The sequence below is a fragment of the Platichthys flesus genome, chromosome 19 (genome assembly GCF_949316205.1).
Source record: "Platichthys flesus chromosome 19, fPlaFle2.1, whole genome shotgun sequence".
In the NCBI taxonomy this organism is placed as follows: Eukaryota; Metazoa; Chordata; class Actinopteri; order Pleuronectiformes; family Pleuronectidae; genus Platichthys; species Platichthys flesus.
The window spans coordinates 13,296,324-13,323,513 of NC_084963.1; the positions used below are offsets into that span (position 1 = coordinate 13,296,324).

The 27,190-nt window shown below is 41.8% G+C and overlaps 3 protein-coding genes across 5 annotated transcripts; 1 reads left to right on the forward strand and 2 right to left on the reverse strand.

Annotated features, from left to right (window-relative positions):
• The first annotated feature begins 1,557 nt into the window (after positions 1–1,557).
• On the forward strand, positions 1,558–6,094 carry dolk (dolichol kinase). 2 transcript variants are annotated; one of them, XM_062413599.1, is made up of 2 exons: positions 1,558–1,673; positions 2,451–6,094. In XM_062413599.1, the coding sequence occupies exon 2, from the start codon at positions 2,595–2,597 to the stop codon at positions 4,164–4,166; it is 1,572 nt and encodes a 523-aa protein (XP_062269583.1). In that variant the 5' UTR covers positions 1,558–1,673; positions 2,451–2,594; the 3' UTR covers positions 4,167–6,094. The 2 variants fall into 2 exon arrangements, with proteins under 2 accessions (XP_062269583.1, XP_062269584.1); XM_062413600.1 differs by lacking the exon at positions 1,558–1,673 and adding an exon at positions 2,295–2,352.
• Positions 5,978–11,882, reverse strand: phyhd1 (phytanoyl-CoA dioxygenase domain containing 1). 2 transcript variants are annotated; one of them, XM_062413601.1, is made up of 11 exons: positions 11,746–11,882; positions 10,468–10,626; positions 10,054–10,129; positions 9,909–9,956; positions 9,767–9,822; positions 9,624–9,686; positions 9,451–9,472; positions 8,995–9,123; positions 8,732–8,848; positions 8,186–8,312; positions 5,978–6,595 (listed from the first exon to the last, which is right to left on the reverse strand). In XM_062413601.1, the coding sequence occupies exons 1-11, from the start codon at positions 11,776–11,778 to the stop codon at positions 6,547–6,549; spliced, it is 879 nt and encodes a 292-aa protein (XP_062269585.1). In that variant the 5' UTR covers positions 11,779–11,882; the 3' UTR covers positions 5,978–6,546. The 2 variants fall into 2 exon arrangements, with proteins under 2 accessions (XP_062269585.1, XP_062269586.1); XM_062413602.1 differs by lacking the exon at positions 11,746–11,882 and having other exon boundaries at positions 10,363–10,501.
• A 767-nt stretch (positions 11,883–12,649) lies between these two features.
• On the reverse strand, positions 12,650–26,878 carry lrrc8aa (leucine rich repeat containing 8 VRAC subunit Aa). The gene is made up of 3 exons (XM_062413597.1): positions 26,715–26,878; positions 19,412–21,530; positions 12,650–17,813 (listed from the first exon to the last, which is right to left on the reverse strand). The coding sequence occupies exons 2-3, from the start codon at positions 21,518–21,520 to the stop codon at positions 17,538–17,540; spliced, it is 2,385 nt and encodes a 794-aa protein (XP_062269581.1). The 5' UTR covers positions 21,521–21,530; positions 26,715–26,878; the 3' UTR covers positions 12,650–17,537.
• Between the last annotated feature and the right edge of the window lie 312 nt (positions 26,879–27,190).

Here is a 27,190-nt window from a genome sequence, read left to right on the forward strand (position 1 = left end):
TTTCATTTCATAAATCAATTAAATAAACAAACGTTTAATATAAATATCTGTGGATGTTAAAGTAATATAAGGGGCTTGAAATCATCATAAATCATCAGTTTCAGTGACACTTCAGAAAGATAAAGCATTCAAGCATTCAAAAATGGTAAAGTTGGAGAAAAATAATAATATTAAACTTTATGTATAAAGCACTTTTCAAATCTCACCAAAAGATGCTTTACAATGGTTACAGAGAGTATGAGGTTTATTTGTACATAATGTACCACCACAGACAATAGGAAGACTTGTGCGTTTTTAGTTTTGGAATTATTGAGGGATCTTAATAATCAGTTACCCAAGTCATTCTAAAACAATGAATACTGCGATTAAATTTAAATTTCCATTGCTTCTATTTCATGCTCTGCGTTTCATTTAATTTTGACTTCACATACCTATATTGTACACATTGTATTTACTACACTTATTGATACATGATATGTTTACATACTCTTATGATGTATTACTGTAGATTAAACTACCTGGCAATATCCTACATCTTTTTGTAAGTAGCCCCATATTCTAACAGCTGCAACATTATAGAGATACCATTGAAATATATAATGAATTAATGAGTAATGAGTGACCCCTACTCCTTGTGCTAGTCATTTATTTGATCACCGAATATAAACTGGAAGGTTTTGCATGAATTTTCAGAATTATATTAATTGAAATGTGTCTCTCACTGTGATTCTTGTGAGGCGTCAAGCCAAGGCTGGAGACTACTTGATTATTCTCAACAATATGATTTTAAAGCATGTTAAATCATCCAGTATCTAAAATCCCAAAATATAAAAGTAACTTATATATAAGTAACAGGTAATACTATCAATATAGGATTGGCCTAGGTCCTAGGAGGTAGAGGGTTCGTTCTTCAACAAGAATGTTGGTGGTTCTCTTCCCCATCTGCAATGCCGAAATATCCTTGGCAAGATACTAAACCCCTAAAACTGGCAGGACTTCAACCACTTATTAATAGCACAATATCTTACACTATGTTAATTGTCAAATTTAACTGAGAAATTAAATTAAAAATAAATAAATTACAGAAAATAAATGAAAAGTAAATTTTCACCACTTTAATTTTCTGTAATTTTGGTAAGAATTTGAGCATGTTAAGCCCTCAAAAAGCCAATTAATTTGCATGAAAAAAATAAAAAAATAATCTTTACAATTTCAATAGGGCCTCACTGTCCGTCAATGCCTGTCAGTGCTCGGGCCCTAACAAAAACATTTATTTCAAAAACTTAGCAAAGAAAAACTCAGCCATGCATTGATTAACACAGGGAATTATTGTTGTGCATTAGAAGGGTAGTGATCCAAAAATGATTTAACATTTTTTAATAAGGATTTGTGAGGATCCAAGACAAGTCAATTAGGGAATATCTGAAACATCGGCCGATGAAATTCATTCACTGCAAAGATATAGAAAATGAAAACGGAGCCGGGTCACTTCTGACCCACGCTGCGTATCAAAGGGTTAAGACGTTTTTTTTTTTTTTTTTACGTTCGTACCACGTGACCCGGCTGTCAAATATGGCCCCGTCCTGCTGGGTGTGAGAGGAGCAGCCGACAAAGGACAGAAAGCAGAACCTCCGGCTCACCCCTCCGTCCATCGCTGCTGCTGCTGCTGTGTGGTAGGTTCGCATGTGTTCGTCCGTCAGGTTCTTAGCGCTTCTCTCGTCGCTGTGGCGTGAAGCTCAGCCGCTGCCCTCAGCTGTTTCCCCGCTAGTTAGCTCGATGCTGCTCCGGTCTGCAGCAGCAGCAGCAGCAGCAGCAGCAGCAGCAGCATCATCCCCGCTCTGCAGAGGGACTGCTCTCTCACTGCTGCGGCATGTATGTGCACAAAGGATGGAACAGACCAGGGGAGATGTTGTGTTGTCTGGCGCTTTATTTTCACCGTGTCCATCAGATGTGTTGAGATGTGGTAGCCCGATGCTAGCACCGCTGATTCAGCCTCAGCAGAAAGTCAGTGCAGCGACTCCGACCCCCCCCCCCCCAAAAGGGAACAAAAGTGTGTGTGTGTGTGTGTGTGTGTGTGTGTGTGTGTGTGTGTGTGTGTGTGTGTGTGTGTGTGTGTGTGTGTGTGTGTGTGTGTGTGTGTGTGTGTGTGTGTGTGTGTGTGTGTGTGTGTGTGTGTGTGTGTGTGTGTGTGTGTGTGTGTGTGTGTGTGTGTGTGTGTGTGTGTGTCAGTGACTGGGTGAATGTTCAGTCTGATCATAGTTCATGGCAGGCAGCTGATAAAGCATGACCAAAGTTCACTGCTGGGGAAAAGCTAAGATCGGTCATGGGCCTACAATACACCCAGTGTCACAAGTTTGTCCGAATTTTAAGATATCCTAGATTCTTAATTAATCTGTTTTTCAAAGTTTTCCTCCGGATCTAATGTCTCTTCCCCTCTTCTCTCTGAAAAGTGCCGGCCAAACGATGAAGTGTGCTGGAGCGAGGAACTGACAGAAGAAGGCCATCCTTGTTGCTGACCATCTGCTCCGTTACACCAACCCTCCACGCTGGCTTCCTCACTCCCTGCCTGCAAAGGGCTCCGCCCGGCAGCAGCCATGCAGATCAATCCAGTGCTGGTGGAGTCCACCGTGGTCTTTGCCGTGGTGCTATGCGTCCACATGGCGGTCTGGAACCAGCACTCCTGGTGCAGCATAGCCCTCGTCATCCAGGCTTTCTACGTGCAGCACAAATGGGACCGTCTGCTACGGTCAGGAGGCGCTGTGTTCCAGTTTCGGCCATCAGCGAATAGCGGCATTGTACCGGCCTCCATGGTGATGCCCTTGCTCGGCCTGGTACTGAAAGAAAAGTGCTCCGACTCAGGGAATGTCTACTTTGAGCGCTTCTCCATGGTTGTCACCATCACAGGCATGATGCTGGCTCTGTTTCTCTCTCTGATTGCGCTCGGTATCACCAGACCCGTGCCTACGAACACTTGTGTGATCGCAGGCATGGCCGGCAGCGCCATTCTCTACACGACCAAACAGACGCTGACGGTGTCTGAGGTCATCGAGGTGTTAGAGGTACTCCTGATCTTCGTCTATCTCAGCCTGATCGTGCTTTATCTGCTGCCGCGCTGCTTCACACCCGGAGAGGCGCTGCTCATTGTCGGCGGAATCAGTTTCATCGTCAACCAACTCATCAAGCGCTCCCTGAACCTGGCAGAGGTCAAAGGAGATCCAGTGAACTATTTCCTGCCAGTGGTGGTGGTGGGCTCGCTGCTGCTGGGTGTTTTCTTCGCCCTGCTCTTCTGTTTCATGGAGTCCGAGACCTGGGTGTCCTCGCTCTTCTTCCACATGATGACGGCCGTCCTGTGTCTGGGAATCCTCATGCCGTGGCTCTCCCTGTTCATCGGCCGGCACCCCATCATGTGGCTGCTGGACTTTCTCACGTTAAATGACAGAAGACTCTGTCTGTTGGGGTACTGGGTGTTTCTGGCTGTCGTGGCCACCTGTGTTGTGTTACACCAGAACTACCAGCGCCAGTCTGGGTCCAAGAAGCACCAGGCCTCGACTGTTGTCAGGAAGTACTTCCATCTGATAGTCGTGGCCACGTATGTTCCAGGGCTCATATATGACAGACAGATGCTTCACGTGGCATCTGTGGGTTGCCTGGCTATTTTCTTGTTCCTGGAGTACGTGCGGTACTTTCGGATCAGGCCACTGGGTCAGCTGCTCAGGCAGCTGCTCACACTGTTCCTGGATGAGCGTGACTCTGGGCCTCTCATACTGACCCATGTCTACCTGCTACTAGGCATGTCTCTGCCCATATGGCTGTTCCCTGGGCCCTGTGCCCCGAAGGGGATACTTCCTGGTGCGGGTGGCCTGGTGCCTTATGCAGGTGTGCTGGCTGTTGGGGTCGGAGACACTGTGGCGTCCATATTTGGCAGCACCATGGGGGAGATTCGCTGGCCTGGCACTAAGAAAACCATGGAGGGGACTGCAACATCTGTGTTTGCCCAAATCATCGCTGTGGCCATGTTTCTCATCTTCGATGGGGGTATCAATTTGAACTCCACCTACTCGTGGATCGTTGGCTCCATAACCCTGGTGGCCATGTTGGAGGCCTACACCTTTCAAATAGACAACCTTCTTCTCCCACTCTACCTGTTCATCCTGCTGATGCTCTGAACAGACAGATGGTCCAGACAAAAACAGTTTCCACCCCCTGTCCTACACCGTCTCCTGGGGGGAAGCAAGAATGGTCAGTTTGGGATGATAAGAAGATACTCGAAGTGATCAAAGAAGTCCCTTTTAGGAATCGATGGAGTCGTTTACACTGGCAAGAAAGAAATGATGAAAAGCTGACAGCTGGACTGAGCCTGGCAATTTTTATGTCAGCAAACCAGTGTGGGAGCAACAGAATGTGCCCTCTGTCTGACTTGTGATCTGAAGACAGCTTCTTCAGATCAAAAGTCATTTCAGTATCAGCATGAGGAAGGGGACCAACACAAAGTTATAAAGAAATGTGAAGACGAGCTTCTAAATATTCTCTGAGCTATGTGACAACTGTGGTGTAGGGCCATTTTGCAAGTCCCCATCTTGACATGAAGGTACTTAACAATAACAGCTAATTTATGCAAAAGAAGATTAGAAAAGTACAAAATGTCTTTTTAAACACTGAATTCTGAATACACAGATACTGCTAAGAGGCACATTTCGATCGTCCATGAGGAGGTTGTCCTATCTTGTCCCTTTCTTGCAATTATATGCCTTCTGTATTGCCTTTGAAGAACATTATTTAAAGTTAGCTAGTTGAAATGTCTTTTTCTTAATCAACCTTTTTCATTATTATGATATGATTTGGATAATGGCAGATGGCAATGCGACGAAGGACTCACTGATGTGAACATTTGCCTTAAGAAGTAAATTTTCGATCACACGTTACCTTCTATTGTAGAAGCTGTAGATGAAAGCATGGCCGCCCCGCTCAACTCATTTTCAAGGGCTGGTTTATACTTCAGTATGGCAGAAACTCACCATGGTCCTTGCATGACACTAATGTGAAATCCAGTACTGTAACATGTACACAGATATACTACAGTATATTTGTTCGGTACGTTTTATTTGCTTCATATTCTTGTGGTTTGATGGGACCTTTTAAAAGGTAAACTTAACTTATACATATCTTTGTGATACTCAGCCTTCATCACATACCTTTGGACTCTGTAGATATGATTTGGGCCAAACTGATGACCACAGGGCCTTCCTAACATTCATTTAAATGATTTAATTTATAGAAATATCATTCGGCTAGATCCATAGACTGTTTATAAAAATGGACAACGCGTGGCCTTTGACCTCAACTATCCAGAAAAAAAGCAAAAATATCATTCAAATATTAAAAATATTGATTCAAACGCTGTCATCTTGCAGCGATGACGTCACCTGGAGACACGCGGCTTTACAGTAGTGATCAGGAGATGGAGCCGTGGAAGTTAGCTCCCACTGATACGAAGCACTCGACCAATCGCAAGTCAGTCTCTGCTCTCAGTCACGATGTTTCGACTCGTTTTTATAGCATCAAGTAACTAACAACTACCTAAAATTACAGAAACCATCTTTGAAAAAATTATTGGACTTCTTAGTTCTTAGTTCCATGTACTAACATGGAGGCTAAATGTATGACCCATACTGCATCCAGCCACCAGGGGCGCAATCAAGACGTTTTGGGGAGCCGTCATGTCGTCCATCTTTATATACAGTCAATGTTTGATGTCATCATTCTGAGATGTGAGGATGCATCAGTTCAGAGCCTGAAATGTGTTTTCAGAATGAATTAACTTTACTTTCATCTGTAAAAGTTCTTTTTTTAATGTGATGACGATTAATTTGCATGATTCTTCTAGTATTTTATTTTTGCCATCACCCTTATGTTTAAAAAATGTAATATTGCATGTCGAGAGCATCCAGACAGAAAGATAAAAATGATATTCCTCCAATTTTCAGTCCATTTGTTTAATGCTGGTGTGAGAATGGAGAAGAGGCACCTGTGCGCCAACATTAACCCTTTGGTTTCTCAGTTTGATTTCAAATGTATCAAAAAAAGTTTGGATGTTGTTAAAAATCATTCATACATAAAGATGTTTTTCTCTTGAGTTTCGTCTTAAAATCAACATACTTGTTGCTCACTGCTTGTCTGTAAAAATAGGAATCTGCCATCTTGTTTAAACACAAAGCTGAAAAGGAAAATTAGCTTGAACAAGAGAAATGCTGGTTTGTGCAAATGTTGATGAGACGCTGAATAAAAGTAGATCTAAAGATCAGTTGTATTTTTTAAAAAGGGTTCAATTCAAATTAATTTCTAAGCATATTCAGAAATTCACATTCGGTATCAGGACACAAACATTCTCGATGGTCTGTAATCTACATGCAGCTCAGAGCAACACATGGTTTCATGGAAGATACAAAAACAGCCATGAGCACATGAGCTATGATTGAAACTGTTCATACATGTTGGTCGCTCTTCAGGAAAGATGGGATCGTGTGTGTCTGTGCAGCCAGATGTCCTTCACTTGGTGTAGAGGGGAGGGAAAGGAAGCTCTTCAGTGGGCTGCAGCCTTTAAAGAGCAAACACATGGAAACATCACAGGTTAGTTACAGAATAGTTTCATTAAAACAAACATGCTGTTATCATTCAGCCTGTTCCTATGGCCCACTCTCAGAGCACAATCTACATGATGAGGACAAAATTCACAACAAGTGTTGCAGCTTACAAAAGGCTTTGGAGCGCTGAGATAAACAGAACAAGTAGAGATCCTCCATAGATCCAGTCTTTTTAGTACAAAATTCACTTCGTTATTGTTTTTACTTTTGGGAAACAAAGAGTCTAAGTATAAACTACGAACCTTTTAGGATGTTTTTGCACAAAATAAAAACTTTGGATTTTGTATAGAGCCGGATTGGGATAGACCAATGCCTATATAAGGGAGCCAAACATTTCCAATACTATTATATTGGCCGATTTGTGTGTTTAAAAAATGTGATGCCTAAGATGTTGGAATCAAACGACAATGAAAGGCTCATCTCGGCTGATTTTTATTTAAAGTGACCCTAGTTAATTACATTGAAAGCAATTTAGAGAGAATTCCACTACTAACAGCTAGAATAATCATACAAGTAAATACTGCTTAAATGCACTTGATTTGTCTTATAAGACTTTAATATATATTTGTAATTTTTAGAGACACCATGTCCTTTGAATGTTTTTAAAGTCTTGTTAAAGCTGCTGTCGGAGGCCAGGAAACAGAGAACCCAGAGTCCTGCTCCAACCACCCCTCAGAGTGGATTGAGTCAGAAAAGAAGACCACTGGAGTCGTCCAAAGTATGTTGCAACAGAGTTTATCAGACAGCAACTAAATAAACCCGAGCATGTCTGGACAGCCTGAAAAATGTCTCTTATACAGAATCTTTACCAAAGTATCACAGGATTGGTTCTTTACTGATAAGACCTCATCTGAAATCTGATTGGTTCTCATCGGTTGTTTGGATTCAGTCTGAGGTGTTTTTTATTTACTGGCCACCCGTTCTCTGCCTGAAAGGAAAGAGCCTGCGGGAACGTGTAACCTCATAAAGCCCGGTGCACTGCCATTGAAATGCTAATCATGCGGTCTACATGCGGGGACGCCACAGGCAAAAGCGAGGGACGAGTCACCACCGCACACGCACAGTGCCAGGGAAGAGACCTGCCATGTGCCATAAGTTACTACAAGTGGAAACCAACATGTGTCGGAGTATTTTACTTCTAATAAAACCAAGGAACTGTTCATCTGTGACATACCAGACAAGTATAAGACCATTACAAATACTAGTCAAATAATGTTTAGTTACACAGTGATAGGTATAGTTTTCACACCTCAGCTACCAACAGGCCACCATAAGCTCCTGGTCATTGCAGAAAAACAGTAAAACCACCAAGTTCACCAATGTTCACAATGTTAAATTGTTTTTAACTGCTGATGGATTCAGCTCAACAAACGCTGCATTTTTCTCACATAAATTATATAGTATATGTCAAGTAAACAGTGTTTTAGGATTACATGTTCATTCTTTGTGCCGACTGTGGGAAGCGCTGCTGCTGGAAACGCCCTGACTAACTGTCACCAGTGGAAACAACTCCAATCCACCAACATCTCTGAACACACACTCACCAGTTGTCGGGGCTCCACCGGGTGTCCTGGGTTTCCATGACGTGGAAGGTGTAGACGTGGCGAGAGTCCTCGGATTTGTTCTCAGCGCTGCGATGCACCACCTCACCGTGGATCAGGACCACGCCACCTGAACACAGAGGGGTCGATGGAAAATAATCAATAATTATTATCGCCTAACCCATCTGTTCATTTTCATCAAGGTCATGTCAATTTCTATCATAGTTTACTTGTTTTATCAAAGTTCTTATCCCAAATTCAAAATGTAGCAATGTATATGGCCACTTCAAACCAGTGTAAGTCATTATTTTGGTCAGATATTCTTTTATTGTGGAATCATTCTCTCAACCTGACCTGAGCTATGGTGCTGTAAAGATGTAATGTGTGAGGCTGGTCACAATAATAAAAAAAAAAACATGTGTGTCCCCACAACACTGGATGTCTTTTACTTAAGGGACAAATTGTAAATCCACAATACATCCTCACTCAGATTAATACTTCAATCACTTGTTAGTTGCAAATGCAAAATTTAAGACAGAAGTCAATTACCTTTTTTAATTGGAACAGGAATAAACTTCTCATCATCGTACTCCATCTCTTTCCCAGTGAAGTCGGTCAGGGGGAAGGTGCCCTCTGGGGTACGCACCATACGGCGGGAGATACCACCTGAGGAGAGGAGATGGATGAACCTTGACATGCAAAGAATATGCACAGAAACTGGTTGCGAATACCAAAATCATCCGTCCATGTTACTTAATAATAGAATGGTAAACTACAGAGCAAGCTGAGTTCCAGTATATCATGAATCTTACTGTTTTGTGACCCTGGAATAAACCACAGACAGCCATTGCTCAGAGTGGTGTCTTCCAAGGCGATCCACATCCCCATAACTCGGCCCAGAGGCTCCGTGTACAGAAATGTGGCGTCTTGATGAGGTGTCACTGAGAAACAAGAATTGAATTCACACTCGCACATGACACTATCATAGTATACACACTTTTAGTATAAACACACTTTTAATATAAACACACTTATATTTTAAACACAGGTTTAATATAAACACACTCATAAGCAAACTTGTAATATGAAGATTTTAAATTGGAAGAATAATTTTGCATGAATGTATAGTACTAATAAGAAGCTTTTTTAAATCAACGTAGTGATAACATATACACATATCCATATATAATAATATACACACATACATACATGGATTTAGTAATAAAATGATCAAATGAGAAATATCATAACATTCTTGATTTTCTTACCTTCTCCACCTATTCCTGGTTGCTGGAAAAGATAGAGAAGGAAAAAATTATGGCTTACTCTAAACAACCCATGTAGAATTAGTTAAGAAAGAAAATGGTCAGTAGGTAGGTATTATTAAATAGGTAGGTAGGTAGGTAAATGTATTGGGTAGGTAGGCAGGTAGATTCTTTACCTTAAAAATGTACATGCTTTGCAGTATGACAGGATTTTCGAGTCCCAGCTTCTTAGCGATGCCCTAAGAGAAAATGAGTGTTGGTTATTCTGTGACTTCTTCCTTTTCATCATTCATTTATACCCAGTTCAACAATCACTCACCTGAACTTTGGCTGAATGCGTAACTTTTTTGTACAATGGCTCATAGGCATGTAGCGCTGCAAGAAGAAGAACAGGATTAGGTAGGTAAAAACACAAGTACACATGTACATGTCGTTAGGAAAATACAAGTAGAAATCTTTACCATGACCAACTTTGTTCAGTGATCGCTGTTTTGGAATGATGAATTCACCTGCAGGTCAAGAAAAGCATTACCAGTCACATCTTGCATTTCGCCATCTTATTATTAACTTCTTTATTAATTAGCAGATCATTCGAACAGCGCTCACCTTTGTCATCAAAAGCTCCTTTCTCAAAGAAAAAGCGTATCTTGTCTCCACTGGTGATAAAATAGTCAGCGTTCCCCTGCAGATCAGAATGTTAACATCGGTCACCTGATCTGCCAGAGAGTCATTTGTTACACACACACACACACACACACACACACACACACTGATACTGACTGTTGACATAAGAGTTCAGTATTCGCATGAGAGGCAGGACGTCTGGGGTCGAGGCCAAAGAGAGATAATATATCTTCACTACAGACTGTGACCTTAGAGGTACTCACTGAATTTCTGTATTTAAAAGAAGCTTACCTGCATCTTTACGTGCAAAGTGGTGGAAGGCATGTGAAAGAAATGCTGGTGAATAAACTGCTGTCGCGGTAAAAAGATTGATCCCGGTACTCTTCACTAGGTCACCTGCGTTTTCAGCTGCTCGTCGTGTTTGGTGGAGAAGGTGGTGCGGCAGTGCTCCGGCACGTCCATGTCTTCCACGATCTCCGACATCCTCTGCCTCAGCTCGTCACACTCGTGGGAGGTCAGCAGCCCGTCGAGAACCACGTACCCCTCCTCCATGTACTGTCAAGAGGGATGCAGGGTCACTTTCACAGATTCACTTCAACAACACATGACTTTAGCAAAATAAAATAAATCAAATTGCATAATTAAAGAAAAACAGAGCACAGAAAATGAACGAGTCTCGATGTGTTTATATCCTGGTTGTGACGATCTATTGAAAATGAGACTGTGACTGATGATCGTTTTTTTTGTTTGGTCGGTAAAATAAAATAGAGTGGCCATCACAATCTCCACAACACAAGATGAGGCTATTAACATGGTGTTTTGTTTAAGCAACACTAGATATTCAGTTTGCAATCATATACAATTAAGAAATGTGAAGTTGGTAAAGAGGAGTGTTTTGCTTTTTTTGAATCAATAAATGTTTTAAACTGAATATCAAAATAAGAAAACGTTGCTTTTTCCATTGATTGGTCAATGGATCAAATGGATTTGTTTCACTTCACATATACTGTAGATGCATTGAAGTAATCTTTGTTTTTTTTATTTCAGGTGAAACATAAGAAATGCAACAATTACTTGATTGCTCAATTAGTCAATCAACATAAATTTGATTGGCAGCTATTTTGATGAATTCGACTGCGAATTTACTAGTTTTGAATACAAGAATTAATTGGTTTATTGTCAAATAATCAACGGCTAAGCTCATTAAGAAATGATTTGCAATATAGCCCTAAAATGTACATGCTAAAGGCAATTTTCATTTCAATTCGATTTTTGCTGTTAAATATGCTCTGAGATATCTCTTAAAGGTTGATATCATCCATATATATATATATATATATTATGTATATATTCCCTGGCTGTGTCCCTGCCTATGTTCCTACATCAATACAGATCAAATATAGACGAAGCACTACTAACACTTGTCTCAGTTCCACACGAAGAATGTAGCTTTAAGAGACAGATCTCAACATTCCATTTGAATAGGTGGGTTACATCTACTTGTGGCTGCAGCGTGTTATGTAATGAGTCCATTGTGTGCACACACACTTCCATATAAACTGCACTGATATAAACATGTAAAACACATGTGGGTGATCGGAGTCCTTCACAGCTCGGTTGCCTCTTTGCACAAACAACATCAAACTGAGTAAATCGCAGTTTTGCATCGCTCACCTTCTGCACATCACGATCTGACATGAAGTCCATGTTGTTCAGCTCGGACACAGGAATCTTTCTCTGTGTGTGTGTGTGTGTGTGTCTCAGTTAACGCTGGTTTCCGACCATGTGACCTGTTAAGTCATTTAAAGTGTAACCCCCCCGAGCTGTAATAGGATTTTGGACTTTAACTCTTTCCTCGCCCTTCTAACGCTCGTGGCGGTGCTGCAGCAATGGCCGCAAATGGCCTCTGGGTGTCGCCCGTGTCCTTGCTCTGACTCAAATGACTCACAGGGCCATCTATCGGCCATTCCCGGTAGTTATAGGAGCAAAGCGGCAGTGGTGGAATTTCAACTCATTTACATAAGTAGTACTATGAACTACAGCTTCCTATTTGAATATTTCTATTTCGGTTTTATTACATACTTATACTCCACTTTGTACTATTTGCATTTCAGATTAACATTTGATGTTGAAGACAGCAGTTAGATTAATTATAGATTACTAGTTATACCCAGCAGAGAAACAGTTGCCTCCAGCTCCAACAACAACAGCAAAATGCTATTGAACATTTATGCATTACAAATAATACGAGCAATAGTTTAGTTTTGATACTTAAATTACAGTTGTTTCCAATGAGGTACTTTTATTGTGCAGAATTGCTACTTTTATCTAAATGAAGGATTTAAATATAGCAGTGCAACAAAAATGATGAACAAAAATTGTCATCTGCTCGGTTAATGAGGCCAAACTCTGGTGGAAAGGATAAACATCTCAGATAATATATCAGTTGTTTTCATTTCTGAGCGGTAGCAATGCAGTGTTAATGTAACTTTATTAGTTTAGTGTACAAAATCCACTTCTCAGACAAACCTGGTCAGAGCTCAGGACTTTTCCCTGGAAGATGAAACCACTCGGCAGATGGAGAATTAACACATTCTATGTGACATAATTCAGTGTTTATTCATCATCAATGGTACAAAAGTAGGGTCGGAACATTATGAAATCAAAAGTTAATTTGTTCATACATACAGACATCACGCTTAAAAAGCCAGTGTCCGAGCCACTTGGCAACAATTAATTATTAAAGGCCTTGTCACGCATGTCACATGTGTGATACAGATTACAGGCTTAGAATTCAGCAATGACCGTTGCTAGAGTACGTGGGCAGCTTACACTATGAATATAATGCACACAAGTTCAGCATCAAGCAACTCATGCTGTGAAATGAAGTGGATACGAAACCTGAAACCAACCAACTGTTTTCACATATCCCTGATTTACAGGCGTCAGAATGCAGATGGATTTCATACATAGTAAATACAATCATGTATTTAAAACATTTTATACATAGGTAAATATTAGATGTCAATGCAATCATGGCAGTTACATTTTTGAATTTGATTTCAAGTGAAATGGTTTGTGTATGTCCAAAATGGATCACTCCTCAGACATATTACAGATATTAACAGATGATGTGAGGTGGTTGCACAATGCCCATGCACACTGGAAGGGGAGCTCACCTCCATTTACAGTATGCTAGATTGTCAAGAGTCGTCTCTAGGTTGGGAAATAATGTCTTGTTTTTAGGGACAGGAGCTGAGGCCCCCCCCCCCACAAATAAAAGCAAGTCATTGTGGGACCTCCGTTAAAACCCTCTGTGGCTCGGAAACGGATCAGTTACACTGCTTCACACAAACTGCACTACTTAAGGCATACACAACTCACAAGCAAACGCAGTTTCAATATTTCATGGTTTAACTTAAAATTGACAGAAAGCAAACGTGACAAGAAAAAACTATTTTCAGCACATTTGCACAGAATAGAAAAAGCTTTTAAACGTGTTGATTGTGGTTATTTAATGTGTTACAAAAATACATGACACTTACCTAAAAGCTATAAATGTTTTGCCACCCAAAGGCATGTCTATTAAAATTCCTCTTTTCAATGCTGGGCAAATGGATGACTGACCTCATGTCGCACACTCGCTCTAATTCACTGATGCTGACGTGCAGGAAAGGGAATGGGGCCACAGGTTAAATGTGCTCCACTCGTGACTCAGAGGGAAGTGACTGTGAGGGACTGAATACGACAAAAGTCATAGCTGTGGACCAATGACTAAACCAAGAAATATTTTTGGATATAAATCCAGGTGTCACAATGTTAAGATGGAATGACCACGACCAAGCTGAAATGGAAAAGGGAGAGATATACATGACTATTTTGGCAAATCCAAATATTCTGATGAGGTGTGAATAAGATCCCAGCGACACCCTGAGAAATACTTCTATGACACTCCTGAACTTTCCAGAGTAAAGTAGTGCTCCTACTCCACCGAGAATGAATCTAAAGTTGGGTATATGTCAGAACTTCTCCTTAACACAACATAAGGATGGGAAAAAATATAAATACAGCATTGGCTATTCGATTTGCAATCACATGACCAGAAAATGAAGGCCAAGACAAATTAAAAACATGTCAATGTCCTAATTTGACACTATGATGCACTGCAGGAGAGTCAGCAGCACGGCTCCACCATAAAGAGCCAATGTTCCAGCCCAATAAGAGGCACATAGATTTGCAGTTTAATGTGCCAATACCTCAATTATTATTTTCATTAGCATCCAACAGGTTAACAGACACTATCTGCAGGTATGTAAGGAAAAACATGTTCTTGCGCTGACTTGGCACCATAAAAAAGAAACCAAATGCGAACCACCAAAGTGGAAATAAAAAATGTTTAAGATGTTGCACATGCAGGAGGAGCTGAGAGTTGTTCCTCTTTGCGCCCGGCGTCGTCTGCAACCTTTAGAACCGGTTGCTAGTCAACACATTCGAGCAGACAGGACTGCACCTTTAAGACTGTGTGGGAGCACTTCACTGGTGACCTCTAAGGACATTTGGATTCAGCTAAGGCCTCAGTAAAACAAGATTCACTGTGAGCAAAGGTACACGCATGTTACTACAGTGAGACCTCACTTGAAACTCTTAAATGGCTAAAGTAAAGAAATAAAGAAAAACAGCTGGTAACAGTAAGAGCACAGACTGTATCGACTGATATGCTTGAAACAGAGATGTCAAACATTTGTTTTCACATGAGAAACAACAGCTCATGGACGTGATGTTTATGATCATTAACGAGGGCGTACGGCTTGTAAAGGGAAAGGCCTTATTAGCAACTAGAGACTCCTGGCTGGAGTAAACATAGCAGGAATACACCAAATGATGCTATTAAATCCAACGTCTCAACAAGAAAAGTGTTTCAAGCGCACAAAGCGCTGTCGCACTAATTTGCAGCACGCACCATGAAATCACATTCTCTGCATACTCTCCCTGCAAATAAATGTTTCCCTGGTGGAGGTCGTTTAAAAGCTGTTTCCTTATTTCTGAAACTTCTGGCTTGTCCTCATTTTGCTCATGAAGGATTAAAAAACAAAAAAAGCACTGGAGTGAACTGAGGAGTATAAACACGATGGGAAGTATGCAAACTACTGGGCACTTGAGTCACTAACATCGACACTTGCCTTGTTGAGACAGGCAGTACCTGGCAGCAAGTTACGACTGTCATCTCTCACGTCTACAGTTCATCCACTTGGAAGAGTCATATAAGCAATAATCATCTGAGGGCTCATAGTTCATACTAAGCATAGAAAGTACCTTGATTTCTGCTCCGGTTAATGTGCAAGCTTGCGTTACTTGAAAGTGGAAAATGATGAGGACATCTACTGTGACGGGGAGTTTTCTGAATGTTTGCTTCTCTGTAGCTTTAATACAGTGACAGCAAAATGTGTGAGCACAAGGACATTGTGTAATTCTCATCTGGTCAGTGAAGCAACATGCCTTCAATTGAACAAAGGTCACCTAAGATCTTTGACTACAGGTGTATGTCCAATGATGATCTTAAAATCATTTCTTAGGCTACATCCATACAACAATGTTTTCATTGGCTCGTTGAATCTTGGGGTAGGAGCCTGACGAATCAGAGAAGGCCACCCAACCAGAAAGAGGTTGTGAGTGTCTACGTCAGCGTTTCCAAACATTCCTGTTTCTGCCCATTAGGACTAAGACAGAGCAGTGTTTCCAAACTTCTCTGTTGTAGTGGCTCTGGAACTCCGGAGTAATGTGGACCCCAGGTGTATCCATTGCAGAGTTAACGTTAGTTAACGTAGCAGAATGGATGTAGCCTCATTTGTGCTCTATTGGCTGTATAGTGACAGTGCATCACATGTCACTGCATCCTCTATTGTTTGGTTGTGCTCAGGGACCTTTGATTCACGTCATCCCTCTTCTATCTCTGTCATATACAGGCAAAAACAATTGAATTAAATCAAAGCTTGATTCAGAGGCTCAATCCTGATACCAGAGTGTGGTAGCATTTTAAAGCACCGAATTGTGTATCTTAGAATTAAAATACATTTTCCAGTTTGTTTCAACAAGGCCCATCTCGCATAATTAATAAGACATCAGTTAAGTTTGTGATGTTTAGTCGTGCAATATAAGATGCAGTGTGAAGCTAAATGAACAGTCCAAGAGGAATGGGTCATTTCTTCAACACAGCTCCTGTTACAGAAAATAGTTTCACTTAATTTGTTTGTCTGGAGATTTTATTAATGTACCCACTTCAGGTTTCCTATATCTCTACATGACACTATGTCTGTGCTAAGACAAACTGCTTTACATTAATTAACTTACTTAGGTACTTTCCCAGGAAGTAGCCTGTGAGAAGGTTATTGATGCATTTTCAATCAAAAACATATTAGTGTGGATGTAGCAAGAGATACCACGTTATAGCAGGAGGTGGTGAGGGGACAGACCAAACGGGAAAATTGGCAAATAGGAGAACTTTTGTATTGCAAATTTGGCCTTTCCTTATGTTATATGAAGCATTTGTTCTAACACAAACCCATTGATTAGCTCCGCCAACAACCTGTTAGAAATGCCTTCATGTAATAGTATAAAAACCTCAATCTGAATGTTGACCAGCAGGCTTGTGTTGCCTTGCTGTGATCTGTCTCCACTGCGCAGTGAATACGGCTGAACGATATCCTGCCCACAGGCTGACACTATAAATCAAATACCGCAGGGTATTCAGACTTTGTTCTGTAGAATTTGTTGTCGATGAATATCTGACAGCTTTTCTTTGTAAGTTAAGGCCTAAGCTGTGAGATCACCTGTGATGACCTGTTGATCGTCATCACAAAGTCATTTTGTCCGAGAGCCTGACGAAGACCAAAATCTTCAGATCGGTTAATTTGTCCCAGCATCCGCCAGTCTTCAGTCGTCACACTGCATCACAACTGCAAATGTGATTGTAAAAATGTCTAAAGTGAAATGTTGCGCCACAAGGCCAGAGGAATGGCAGGGTAAACGCTGCTTTGAGCATGTTCAGTTTGTGGATGTATCCCACAGCCGGCGACAAAGTGATCGTGAGCATGTAGAGCTCAATGGCAAGGCTGAGTCGTGCAAAGTTTCTTCTGTTTCTTTTTGGGGCTTCTTCCAAATAAGAAGTTTGCTTGAGACAGGTCCATCTGTGGCATGCAGGTTTGACGTCACCTGCTTGAATCCCTGTAGCCCGTTATTTAGGATGAAATTACACCTCATCACGAGGTTGGATGAGATTAAAAAAAAAAATCTTTGAGGTCTAGAAATCCGTGGTCTATGCTTTCATAGTCACTTCTCTGTGCCCTCATGGCAAACAATGCTGCATACCTCAAACCAAGGTTTTGCTCGCTTTATAAACAAAACCACTGCTTGTTTTTTTCTCCCTTAAATCAAACTTCTCTTCCTACAGTTCATTGCAGAGGTTTGGCTCAAGCTTGCTCTTTATCGGCCCTCCAGAGCTGCTCTTTGACTTCTGATGGCAGTGTGTTGAACAGGTCCTCCTCCACCACCAGGCCGCTCCTCTTCAACAGCCGACACTCGCCGAGCTCCACGGGGAGACACTCCAGACGGTTGCCTCTCAGCTCCAGCTGGGTCAGGCCGGTGAGCTCTCCGAAGCGTGACGGCAGCGTCTGCAGGCAGTTGTTTCCCAGATTCAGCGTGCGCAGCTTCTTACACTGGAAAAGCTCTGGGGGCAAAGTCTCGATCTGAGGTGGAGAGGACAAGAGGCAGAATAATGAGGGTGGAAGTTAGCACGGAACAGAAAGGCTGAGCACTTCAATTTTTAATCCATATGACATGAGCAGAGGAGGCAGGGATCTGAGATAGGGGCAAACGGCATTAACAAAATGAGGTGGCTGTTTCCACTATATTAAGAGGTTCGTTAATAGATACTTTTCATAAAATATATGATTAAACAAAACACAAGACAGACCTCAGCACAGGAAACAAATCCTATCAAATTACCTCCATGCACACAATATTAACCATTAAACAATTGAATTGAATAGTGTGAGAGCAGTGTAGAGAGGATGTAGTCGAGTGAAGCCATTAACACACAAGAAGGGTCCAATTTAATTGAGCTATTTTAGGCTGCTCACAAACCTGTTGGAATCTATTTTCAGTCTAGAGCCACATGAGCAAACACAATAAAAGAGCAGAAGCCTTTACTGAAAACACATGATCCTATATGATCCCCACGCTGAGTGAAAAACAGCATCTCCCTGAACTAAAGTACAACATGGCAAAACAAAGAACCAGCATTTTGGCACATTCTACTGCACACCACAAGCCTTATGAACCGGCCCAGCCATGACTGTGATGTGAAATATCTGAATCAATGATCTGTGCACCTGAGATACACAACATCCTACATTAAGGGGATTTATAAGATTACTGAAAACCTGAACTTCCTTGAAGACACAAGTGTGTCTCAGTTCAGAAGCTACATTCTTCCGAGGCTGCATTGAAGAATGCTTGCGTCTGAGACCCCGTTCAGAATTGTTATTAACATGCAGAACAGGTGTGAACACATCCCAACGCATTCTGTAATCTGATCACAAAAAACCCCTTTGGAGATGGTACGTTGAGAATGTGGCCACCTTCTTTTAGCTGTGTGAATGCAAATGCATCCTGGGCCACATATGAATGACAAAACTGTCTTAAAACAACATAATTTGTTCTCTGTGAACACAAAGGACCTTCGTGTTGTTCACACATAAAGCGGGGAAGTGAAATCCGATCACCAGTGGTCACAAGAGACAAATTAAGGACACATTTTATTGCCAGGTGTGACCAGATGAACGTAGCTCGGTCCACTGACAGAGGTTAATATTAAATCTGAGCAGAGCCACATTTGTGCGACCATGCTATCCCATTTAAAGGCTCCTTCAAAAATGTGTCCTACTTTTCTCGAGCAGCAAATGTTTGGATATTGCGTGCCAGTGACAAAGCTAATGAGCTAGCTATCTGGCTGGCTGTTCTCCAACATGTTTGCAGTTAGCATAATTTGACAGCTGTGTACATAACAGGATTGTGTTTGCAACATGCCACTAAATCAAGCCTCCTTTTATCACTGCAAAACAGAGAAACCTCTTAAAAGCCAAAATTTCCTACCTATCCACAACCATCTCAGCATTTACAAGAGCTGACTTTGTAAATACCTTATCTGGCCTTTCAGCTAATCTTATTTACACATGATAGAGAGATAGACGGGTGGAAGAGGAAGTGTAGGAAATGAGACAAACTGCAAAATGAAATCATGTAGTGACTAAATTTTGAATGTTTTGTTTTTTTAAACTCTCACCCGGTTTGCTGTCACAGCAAAGTACTGCAGGTTCTGGAGGAAGCCCACATCAGCATGGATGCTAGTCAGATTGTTGTGACTCAGGTCTAAGAAGCGCAGCTTGCGGCAGTAGAAAAGCTGACTGGGGATTTTCTCGATCTTGTTCCTGTTGAGGTACAGCCTCTCCATGTGGGTGAGCGTTCCGATCTGAATAGGGATGTAAGCGATCTGGTTGTACCACAGCTTCAGGCACATGAGCCGGTTCAGGTGCTGGAAGCTGATGATCTCCTCTATCGTCTTCAGATTGTTGTCCTTCAGGTCAATCTCCTGCAAATTGTGCAAACTAAAGATGGAGTGAGGGATGCGCTCAAGGTCGCAGCGAACGAGCTCAAGCTCCGTCAGATTGACCATCTTCTTCAGGCTGTTGAGCACCATCAGCTTGGTGCCCTCGTTATTGACGGAGAGCTTCTGGAGGTGCACGCCCACATCGGTCACCACCTGCGGCAGCTTGGTAAGGTTGCTCTTCAGTCGTAGCACTTTGAGCCTTTTCAGCTCTCTGAGTCCATCGATGACAATGAAACGATTGTTGTCTGCACTCAGGTTCCCAGTCAGATGCAACTCACTGAGGTTCTTCAGGCTGTAGATCCACAGAGGGATCTCCTTGATGTCAGTGAACTTGATGTGGAGGGACTTTAGGTTTTCCCTGAGGAACGCCAGAGCTGGGGCCTCAATTTTAGCTGGGGTGTGGTAAAGCCACATCTCCTTCAGGTTGGAAAGTTGGGCGATGATTGGTGGAATGGTTACGTCTGGGATGAGCTCCAGCTTAAGCACCTCCAGCTCTATCAGATCAAATACAGTGTCTGGGATCCCGCTGAGCATGAACAGATGCAACTCGAGCTTCTCCTGGGAATTTTTGGTGATGCGCTGCCGCAGCTTATCCAAGGTCCACTCGTTGTTCAGGTTCAGCTGCCTTAGCTTGTTCTCGCTCACCTCTGACAGAAACACAGCGAAGCGCTTGGAGTACAGAGGGTCATACTGATCAATCATGTGTAGCATGAAGGCGAAGTCATTCTTCACGTCAGGGATGTCGCTGTAGCTGCTCTCCTCTCGGATTGATTCGAAGGAGTATCTCTTGAGGGAGCGGGTGAGCATCCAACACAGAGTGTACATGCAGATAAAACCATAAACCACAACCAAGCTGATGTAGAAACAGGCCAAAATCTTGAAAAGTGTCGCCAACGGGTGGGCACAAGAGAACGTGCTGTAGCCTGTCAGCTTCTTCAGGTTCACCGTGCACACCACACTGAACCTGATGTATTGTACATAGTAGGCTGTGTAGCTAATTATAAGTACAAATTTGATCACTTTGAGGATGGTCTGACGTATGTAAAGGCGGTAGACTATATCACCCTCCTCGACATGGATCCTGAACTTCTTCACCTTCTCAAACAGAGCCTTAGCCTGCTCCCCTTCTTTTTTATCCAGCACACCAGTTTCAGAGCGATCTACAATACCTTGTTCAATCCTAGACTTTGTTCGTTGCAGCATGGGCACGCTAGCCTCAACATCCTCACTCACGCAGGAAGCCTTCTTGTCCATCGAACCATTCATTTTGGCGAGAGGTTTGGGATCCCTCTCCTCCACCACGGTCTCGGACAAAGCCCTTGTTGTCCACGGGGAGTCAAAGCACTTGAGGAGGATGGAGACAAAGTGCTCCAGTTTTGAGCTTGTGCGTGGAAACTTGAACCAGAAGTTGCTGCAGGCCAGGAAGATGAGAGTGTGGAGTAGCACCAGATAAGGGAAATATTTGGCAAACCAATGTAGCTCGTTCTCGTAGCAGACGGCATCGACGTAATTGTACTGATGGCGGTCGAGGTCATACTGAATGCCCTTGGGTTCCAGTACAAAGGTGTTGTTTGCGAGGGGCATGGTCTCGCATGACTTGTTGACCACCCACTTGCAAGGCAGGCAGATCATCTTGTCCTGCGTGACCTGCAGCGTACCGCCGAACACTGCAATCATCAGCATGATGACCGAGATGTAGTCGGTGAAAACGTCCCACCATGGCTTCAGGATACGGTACGTTGGCTGGGAGTCAGCAAAGTACCGGAGCTCTGTGATGGGAATCATGATGGGTTATCTAAAAAAAACAAAAAAAAACGCAGGAAATTAGGAATCAGTTGGTGAAATGTTTTGGGGTATTTTGCAAACCGCCATATATACTGAGAAAACTTGTTATATGCAGCCCTCTGCAGTAGATTTGAAACTATTAGTCAGTTAACAATATTGATCAGTCCAACAATGGAGAAATGAATTGGTGTCTACCTTGATGTTCAAGCAGTTATACATTTTTAGAACTGTCAAAACAATTGTGGCTCTCAAAAGGCAAGTGGGTTTGTAATCACAAAGAATCACACACCGGCTTCTGTTATTCCACGTTACAATGTTCTGAAACCTTAAATGATGCTGAATTACTGATGCTGGAAGATTGTGAGGGAATAAAGATCTTTGAAGAGCTTGTGAGGGATTTAACCAAATCTCCAAACAGCCGAAACAACATGATCACTGTGGATATTAAGTGTTTGGCAAGGCTGTGCTACTTGAGGTAAAAATGCAACTTTGCAATGCCAACAACTTGAGGATTTCTGGGCTGTTTGTAAGCCGATCAATCCAAGCCTGATAACGATCGGCAGCTCCAGAGAAATTATTCCAATCATTCCAAGATCAACGCTTGCACTTGTGCTTTCTCTCAGTAACTTTTGCCCCAAAGGTAATTTTATATTTAATACAATAGAATGAAAAGCCTGCCTTAGGTGAGGGATATCTGAAGACATTCACAGCATATTTAAACAGTGTCTCCTCTATCTTAATTGTTAAAGGTATAAGCCATAGGACAAATTACATCTCAAAACACAACAGGAGAGACAAATTTCCTGATGACCTTTGTTAAATGGGTTGTGACTGCTTACAGAGTAAATGATCAGATAGTACAAAATCCCAGAATTCAAGTCAAGAACAAGACCTTCAACTTAATAAAAGTGAAACAAAGTGATGCTGACCATGTTAAAAGCAAACCCTCAAACCTCAAGATGTTCCAAGGCGTGCATTTACACTAAGTCAAACCACAACTGAGCTACTTCCCTTTTCTCATACAGAAAATGTGTAAATTAATGCATTTGAAGAAATTGTACTTTCTTGATTCTTGTTGTTCTGGGTCTGTAACCCTCGGGGTCGAATGCAATTATTGTAAGTCGCTTTGGTTAAAAGCGTCAGCTAAATGAAATGAAATGTAATGTAATGTAATGTAATGTAATGCAAGAACTACAGCAACCTAAGCATTTTTTTCTTATACAAGATGTTTCAAAGCCTAATGGACTCAGCTATAACATAAAATAAAAGTTTATTGCAGGCAACCCTATCTTTTAGTATATCTAAGATCATAATCGTATGATCCATGCTACCTCTTTAAACTGGGAGTAGCCGATATAAAAGAAAAAGAAGAAAAAAGAAATCTCTCCAAAAACGGTATCTCCCCGTTTACTCAACTCTTACAGTAGAAGGATGAAAGCGGATAGCTAACAAAAAAAGCTTTGTTTTATCCGGTTCAAACCAGAATGGCAGTACAGTCGGTGCAGGCCTCATCTGCTCGGCTGCTGCTTCACCTCAACTCAGATACTACAGCACAGAGAGAGCCCAGCATCTGTCAGAACAACTCTCAGTGCCATCATTCACATGGTATTAAACACAGACACCAAAACACAGGCACCAGTGTAGATTATTTATATATGGCAAAAAGACTAATTACACCTCTAAGCCCAGATCAATACATTTACATCTGTTTAGACTGAAACCATTCATCTGCTCACTTTCACTGTTGCCAAACCCAGATGCTGGAGAAACTTGAACTAGTTGGTATGTTTCCGATCAACTAAAAATGATTAATAATTAAACTGTAACTATAGAGATTAATCTAACATGCGGCGAGATAAAAACAAGTTTCAGAAGAGATTCCTTCTGGCCACACAAAAAGCAATGATCAAGAGTTAAACTCTTAAGCCTGAAACATGCTTCTGCGACTGCGGCTGCGTCTTTTCACGCCGCTGTGGCGCAAGACTCGTTTTCATTCATGCTTCCCCAACCGTTGCGCGTCTTACAAAGCAATTCCGCGCCAGAACACTAGGCGGAGTAATGCTTTTTGTCGAGACGACCTTAGAGACGCCTTCTTTCTTCTTCGTCGATTGTTTATTTACATAGCCACGTCAGCACGTAAGGAGGGATACATAAGCACGTAAGGGACCCGGAAGGGCTCTTGCGCTTACGGGCCCGTGAAAACGCAGAAGCATGCTTCAGGCTTAAAAGTGACTAAACTCATAAAGTCTAAAATAACATTTAAGTTTTGTTTAAGTACTTGATCTACTTTTTGTTAGCAAGATTACCCCCAAACTACTGAATCGATTACCACGAAACCTGCAGGAAAGGATGCGCTTAGGGTCCGGAAAGAACCTAATACATTTTGGTGTGGATCTGAATCTGGGAAATTTTAAGGATCCAGTAAAAAAAAAAAAAGTCACTTTCCTTAACATTGTGAGATTCAACATTTTCTTTAATCAGTCTTATAATTATTTATGGATCCCATCCAAATAAAAACCTGGATCTGGTGAATTCAGTGTGGTTTAATGTTTGGCCGTGGTGAAGGTAGTCTAGTCTTTCCAAACCGCCCCAGCCTGATCACCAGTACAAACAGTACTACAGGAAAATGGTGTCCTAACCTTAAAATTAAAAAAGAAAAATGTCCGGAGTGGATTACATAGTGACTCCTCTTCTGGTTCTCTGTTCATTTCTCAGATTTTGTTCCCAAACAGAACAGAGTTGCTTTTGTGCTGGCAATTTTGGTCCAAAAGGCTGAGAGAGGCACAGATGAACCTGGCTGCTGTGAGAGCCGATATAATACAAAGTCAAGTACAATTTTCCTCAAGGACACTCAGTTTTTTAACTCTCATGTAGACAAAGATCCTGGCTCGTTTGTCTTTTTCGCAGCATATTCTCCATCTAAAGCTCCCTCGGAAAAAGTTGTAAGGTTTTAAGGAAATCTGCAAAATAACATGAACAAACTTAATTAATAGTCCCAGAAAAAAAAAAACTCAACCCCTGGCTACCTTCCCACCTCACAGGAAGGCAACAGTTCTGAATGTAACAGCCGACTGTACCTGAGGCCTTATGTGATAAGTGGTAATCTTTTTGTTTCCTTAAGGAGCTGCTGTTACCTTCAGATGTCCAAAGACCCTTTGCTGAGAAAAATAACATAACTTGAGTTTGTGTGTTGGGTGTAATTGTTTTTTTCTCTCTGTGTGTGTACATGTTACACTGCATCCTGCCCAATCCATGCTGGGAAGAACGCCAGCTTCCTTGAAACCCTTAACAGAATAAGTAGAACATTGGTGGATGTATGGAAGGAAAGAATTCAAGCTTATTCTTTCATTAAATCCATTTAGACTGATGTGTGACTTTTGGGTTTGTCACATCTCTTAGTATTCTCCCTGAAAGTATTTGATTAACATCATAGCAACTGAGAGAATCATGAATTTACTGATTTAAGCTGTAAATGTCCAGAAATTTGGTCCAGACAATTTCGGAACTTCTATTATACATATGAAGATCCTATGAAAAGAACATTCCAAGTTCCAGCTTCTCTAATGCTCCCTCAGTCTTACATCATTGGACACTGGATATCTGTGAGTGTTTATACTGTTCGTTGAAAACAAAAGCCCTTTCTATTTGGCATCTGCAGGAAACCCAGTTATTGCAGCTTCAGATATCAGCCCATCTGCCCACGGCTGGCGATGGCAGCTCTGAGACACTGAGGCGAGACAGGGCAGTCCGGACCAGGTCGAACTGGTTCTGACTGACAATAACCCACTTCTCCTTTCTGCTTGAAGACAGCACTGACTATGTAGCTCTCTCTCTCTCTCTCTCGACCCCGCCCACACACCTGAATTAAAGGCCATTCAAATCCACTTTGTAGAAGCCTGTGCTGATGATATGATCAGACTAATGTGGCTAGCTCTAACGTGACTGGTTGTTTGGCCTGTATTGCACAGTCCGATGCCCTTTTCCACAGAGGACAACAATAACGCAATAAAAGACGTTACACAAACATAAAACAATTACCATCGACCATATAAGCTCTTAAATGTGTATTACATATCGCTATAGCCTCATGCATCGTTTCGACGTTTGTGATACGATGAAAACACACATTAAGGAATGTACAAGGGTTGCAAATAATTAATTGATTATTCTCCGTATCAATGTATTTTTTAGTTTGTTTTGTTTATGGAATGACAGAGGGGGTTGTCTGTAATAACTTCCCGCAGAGCAGGGGGATATCTATACGTAGACATATTGGTCATTAGATGGATACTTTATTGATAACAAAGTATATGTTGGCATCCAGAAGTTCCAAACACACACACAGGGCAAGAAAAGCAAAAGTAAAAAGCTGTGAAAAGAGCCAACAAATCAAAACAATGCTAGACTAAAATGAAGAAGAATGTAACCCCAAACCAGAATGTGGTATTTTGTCTGACTAACAGTGCAAAGACCTGGAAATGAAAAATGATAATTTCCAGGTATATTTGCACTGTGTGACAGAGAAAATCATAAAAGCTTTATTTGTGTGAAGCTCAAAACAAGAAAGTTGCCGATTAATTATCTGGTCGATTGATGAATAGGCTCTGCCACATAGAGCAGACACCATCTAATTAATAATAGAAATACTACAGGTTAAACAACATTGGCTTTATGGTTTTAGGGGTTTTAACCCAGAGTTCCACTATCTATATAGAATGTCTGTATTTGTATCTCGTGTGCACAGTCTACGCGTGTTATTGATAATCATTACATAGAAAATATAGAACTTAAATCTAGAAAATTGCTAACTAATTCAATGAGGCTATTATCAGTTTATTACAATATGTTATTGCACTATTTATATCAAAAATCTGCATCTGTATTTGTTCCATTGATAGAATGGTTCCAGTCCCAATACCTGCTGGCCCTTCAGCTGATGTAACTGATACATGGTGGAGAATATTCCCTCAGTTCGAACTGTGAGGGGCACTGTAGAAACAACATGTAATATAATCCTGCCCGCGACCTTTTATCAGCCGCTCCTCTACACAACAACAGGCGGGAGGAAACCGTGTCTCCCACCGATGCCCGGTTAGCTCGCTGCGGCAGAGGAGTCTCGCCGAGCCGCGCAGCTAAAAACCCTCCGCTCCACACACACACACACACACATTGTGACCGGAGGAGAAAGACCCACCTGTTTTATTGCAGCCGCGGTCTTTCGCCTCCTCGGCACACGGGTGACACATGTCTCTGACGGCTCTCTGCGGCTGTGGCTGCGGGTCGGTCGCTGGTCGGACGCCGGGGCCGGAGAGACGGTGACGGGTAGAAAACAGCAGCGCAAGACGGCAGCAGCGGAGCGGCTCCGCAGAAAACTACAGCTGAGAGGCGGAAGTCCCAAGACTGAAAGCCACTGTCGAAATAAAAGCACGGCGGCAGCAGTAAAGAGGACAACAACAACAACAACAACAATGATAATAATATCTAACAGTCGATAACGATAATTATCATGATGAATGCCACATTATTTCCTCCAAGTTTAAATATTGATATAATGTTCCTGAGTGAAGCTTTTGGTTTTAAACTTCTTTACTCACAGAAACTGAGAAACACTACAATTCAAAATGATGTGTCTGTCATTATCTTTAAGAGTAAACGGAAAAATATCAAGTA